The 4334-nt window shown below is 37.3% G+C and overlaps 1 protein-coding gene across 1 annotated transcript; it reads right to left on the minus strand.

Annotated features, from left to right (window-relative positions):
• Nucleotides 1–515: 515 nt before the first annotated feature.
• LOC107153560 (olfactory receptor 8D2-like) lies at nucleotides 516–1451 on the minus strand. The gene has a single exon (XM_015499102.1). It carries the CDS (start codon nucleotides 1449–1451, stop codon nucleotides 516–518), a length of 936 nt encoding a protein of 311 aa, XP_015354588.1.
• Between the last annotated feature and the right edge of the window lie 2883 nt (nucleotides 1452–4334).

The following is a 4334-nucleotide window of genomic DNA, read 5'->3' on the forward strand; positions in this document are numbered from 1 at the left end:
AAAAAAAAAAAAAAAAAAATATATATATATATATATATATATATAAAGGCTAACCATTCCCCCAAGACAACTAAGCTAGATAGTTCTGTACAATGTCTCTTCAGGCTGGATAAAACAATATATAAAAAGTAATAGTTTGAATTCCACAGATACTGGATGATTAATTGAATTTGCACATAATCTCCCATCTACATAATTTTGTTCCAACACTCAGATGCTCCTTCCCATGTAACTACATCATTCCTAGTTTCCAAGATAACAGTATTATTTTCATGATCATAAACTTCATAATGTTTATTCGTCTTCTCTCTTTTGCCAACTCCTCTCTCTCTAAAACATATCAGAAAATTGAATTGCTCAGTAAGATCCAAAAACCTCAGTCATTCTCAAGTATAGACTCTGTAGTTTGTAAATAAGAATGTTTTCTCTTTGGAAAACAGAAAGAAATGTCAAAAATCCTCTGACACCATTTCATCTGGTTCATTTCTTCTTGATCCCTCCGAGTACCCGCTTCATCAGGATGACTGCCTCCCCGCAACCACTCTTCTCAGTGCGTTCTTCACATCCTTGTTTCTGAGGCTGTAGATCAGGGGGTTCAGCATGGGAATCACCGTGGTGTAGAACACAGAGAACACCTTCTCCTGGTCCATAGAATTGCTGGAAGGAGGCTTGAAATACATGAATGTTATAGACCCAAAAAAGATGCCCACAGCCATGAGATGGGAGCTACAGGTGCCGAAGGCTTTGGACCGGCCCTCAGTGGAGCGAATATGGAGGATGCTAGAGAGGATGAAAGCATAAGAGACGAGAATGGCCAGAGTAGGACCTAATGTATTAACTCCTCCAATAATAAACAGTAGTATCTTATTGATGTGGGTGCTAGAGCAAGACAGAGTCAGCAAGGGCAGAATATCACAAAAGTAATGACTGACAATATGAGACCCACAGAAGGACAGCATTGACATGCGGAAGGTGTGGACCGTGGCCCCAAACAAACCCAGGGAGTACACCACAGACATCATGATGGAGCAGACCCTGTGGGACATGACAACGTTGTAAAGCAGTGGGCTACAGATAGCAACATAACGGTCATATGCCATGGCTGTTAGAAGATAACCTTCTACAATAACAAAAAAAAGAAAGAAGTAAAGCTGAGTCATGCACTCCAGAAAGGAGATGATGTTCCTCTCTGACACAAAGTTCACCAGCATCTTAGGAGTAATGACAGAAGAGTAGCAGAGATCAATGAAGGACAAATGACTGAGAAAGTAATACATTGGAGAGTAAAGTTGAGAACTGATGGCAATTAAGAGGATCATGCCCAGGTTACCCACCACTGTGACCACATATATTCCAAGAAACAGGAGGAAGAGTGACAACTGGAGCTCTGAGCGTTTTGTTAACCCTTCAAGGATAAAATTAATCATCAAAGAGTGGTTTGAAGTAGGCATTTTCTTACAAAATATTATCTGCAGAAAGAGATAGAGAAAAGTGGAACATTAGACTTATTTTTCTGATTTCCAATAGAATTTCATGCTCTTTTTTGTGATTTGCATTCCTTTTAAAAAAAATTAGTTATACATGGGCACAATATCTTTATTTTGTTTATTTCTTTTTATGTGGTGCTGAGGATTGAATCTAGGGTCTCATATGTATGAGGTGAGCGCTCTACCACTAAGCCACAACCCCAGCCCTTGTGATTCGCATTTCTGACACTCTCATGTGTAACATGACTTCATCCTTTCCAAAAGGAAGCTGGCTCGAAGTAGGCATTTGCTGAAGATCATGTCAGTGTGAATAAATAAGGGGCATGTGTGTACCCTGAATGCGAAAGCTCTTATGAGCCACTCTTGCTTGTGGCAGTGATTGGCTGCCAATGAGGCCTATGTAAGAGAACAGGGCAAATGAATAACCCAGCCCCAGGGGCTCTCTAATATTCACTTCGTCAGAATCTTTTTTAAAAAAGTTTTCATTAGTGCCATATAGTTCCACATAATGGTGGTTTCATTTTTACATAATCGTACACGCATGGAATATTAAACACTCAAGGACAAAGACTCTGAATGAAACCCAGAGCCATGGTTCCACCCAAATCCAACCATGCTGAAAGCACCTCTTAAAGTCAATGTCCTTTTTTTTTCCTTCATTCTCAGGTTTAAGCCTTCAACTACTACACTTGAGAAAAACCAAAAACTTCCATACCTAACTAGTCTTTTGATCATACTATTAAAATAAGACATATTACCCTCTTTATATGCCAATAGAACCTTCCAACTTTGTGACCACATGGCTTTAGATCTAGCTGTGACCATGTGAGAACCATCCATTTCAGTTCCCAACCCACATCTATGAATCAACATACTTGGCATCTCTAAAACTGAGGACTATGAAACATAGAGAAGTCTATGAACAGATCATGAATACAGAAAAGAACTTATAGAATAGCTCTAATCCTTTCTGACTCTCATTTGCTTACATCAAACGCCATTGCAGCTGGACCTTTGGACTCTGATAAAGCTGGCATTTTAACCAAGAGAACAGGGTTCATAAAGTTCAATCTTCTGGGTTGAGAATGAGATCCATCTTTTCCAGTGATTCAAATATAATAGAAAGGAGATCTTCCAATGTTTATTAACTTATCTCAAGTAAATGTTATATAACATCTGTATGACTTTCATCTGAATTAAATATTTGTTCATTTCACATCCTATCCCCTATGACTGAACAATGCCGAGTATTCTTGTTTGGGGATAGAAGAAGAGGCTGAAAGCAGGACTGCACTCCTTGGTGTAGAGTCTGTATAAGAGGAAGGTCATTTACCCCTGAATTTATTTCCTCATCAATAAGAAGAGTAGTTGTAAAGACAAAGTCTATATCAACATCTTCAAGTTTTAAACCACTGTGTGACTTTGAAGAATTATTTTATTGTTTTTTATTAAGTTATAATATAGTTTCTGAATTTGCTCTCTGATTGACTTGAATTCTCCCCAAAGGAGCAAGTAGCCTCAACCAAAGATACAAATGGGAAAGCAGGTGAGAACATGTGCTGCTCAAGATCAGGGGGAGAAGCAGGTTTGTTCCTGGCTGTCACAGAACTGATCACATTCAAAACAAAATGCAGAAACCTTAGCTTTTATTTCGAAGCAGAGAGATCAAGAGATTTCTGAGGTGCCTACAGTGACATTTGAAAAATTATCAAAAATATTTTAGCATTTTGCAGACCATGAACAGCATGACATTATGATTTATGATTTAAGAAGGAGCTGTTTCTGCTGTTGGGACATCTATGGCAGTAAGCTGCTCTGAAAAGCACTGAGAACAAAAGGAGAAAGAATTGAATGTCGTCAGCTTGGCCAGGATTGTGGACCTTCCACCTCTAAAATAATCCCAACCGTGTCTTGAACATTACAGTGATGGTTAAGAGCCCAGTCACAACTCAAGATTGATAATTGAGCATCAGGGTTGCAACTATGCCTTTGCTAAAACATAATTTAAATAAGAAAAGCCTTCAACACAGAAAAGAACTTACAGGTACCTAATGTAACCAATTTTAGGGCAGCAGGACATTAGAATACTGGGCTCTGCAAGATTTGTTTCACTCACTTGTGGTTCTGAAAGGAATACTAACACTGAAATGCAGATAATGGGAAATTAAATTATCCATGGTATATATGGACAAAAAATAAGCAAATGAGTATATGTGAAATTGTACAATAGTTGGTCTTTTTTGCAATGTATGTTTTGGAGTCATATTAAAAAAATAAGTGAATACAATCTAAAAAAAATAAACGAATATAATAGCATAGTGCTACAAGTTTTAAAGCCACTCTATAGCCAGAATAGTCAGAATTGAATCATGACTTTCCTACTTAACAGTTGGGTGACTTTAGGAAAATGATTTTACCTGTGACTTAATATCCTCAACTATAAATCTTATCAGATAGGATTTATTTTGAGAATAAAATGAGTCACTAAAAGTTGAAAAAAAAATTAAATGGCCAGTACATGTGAAGTATGGTGCATTATCTTGAAGAACCAAATATTAATTACAGCATTAAATACACAATTCAAACACCTTATAAGACTTGTATGACCTGGTGAGAAATTGATATTCACTTACCTTACCTTAAGGTTTTTGCTATCAGAAACCATAATCCTGTATTACTTGTAAGTGTTGCAATGGGGCTTAGAAATATACAATTAATTCCCAAAGGGTTACAAAATCTCCCAAGATTTGGCTTCACATGCAATAACACAATTAACAAAAAAATAAATAAATAAGTTAGAGCACCACGTGATCTCAAAAACATTTCGTTACCCAAGGGATTGATCTC

This window comes from Marmota marmota, unplaced genomic scaffold, assembly GCF_001458135.2.
Source record: "Marmota marmota marmota unplaced genomic scaffold, marMar, whole genome shotgun sequence".
Taxonomy (NCBI): Eukaryota; Metazoa; Chordata; class Mammalia; order Rodentia; family Sciuridae; genus Marmota; species Marmota marmota.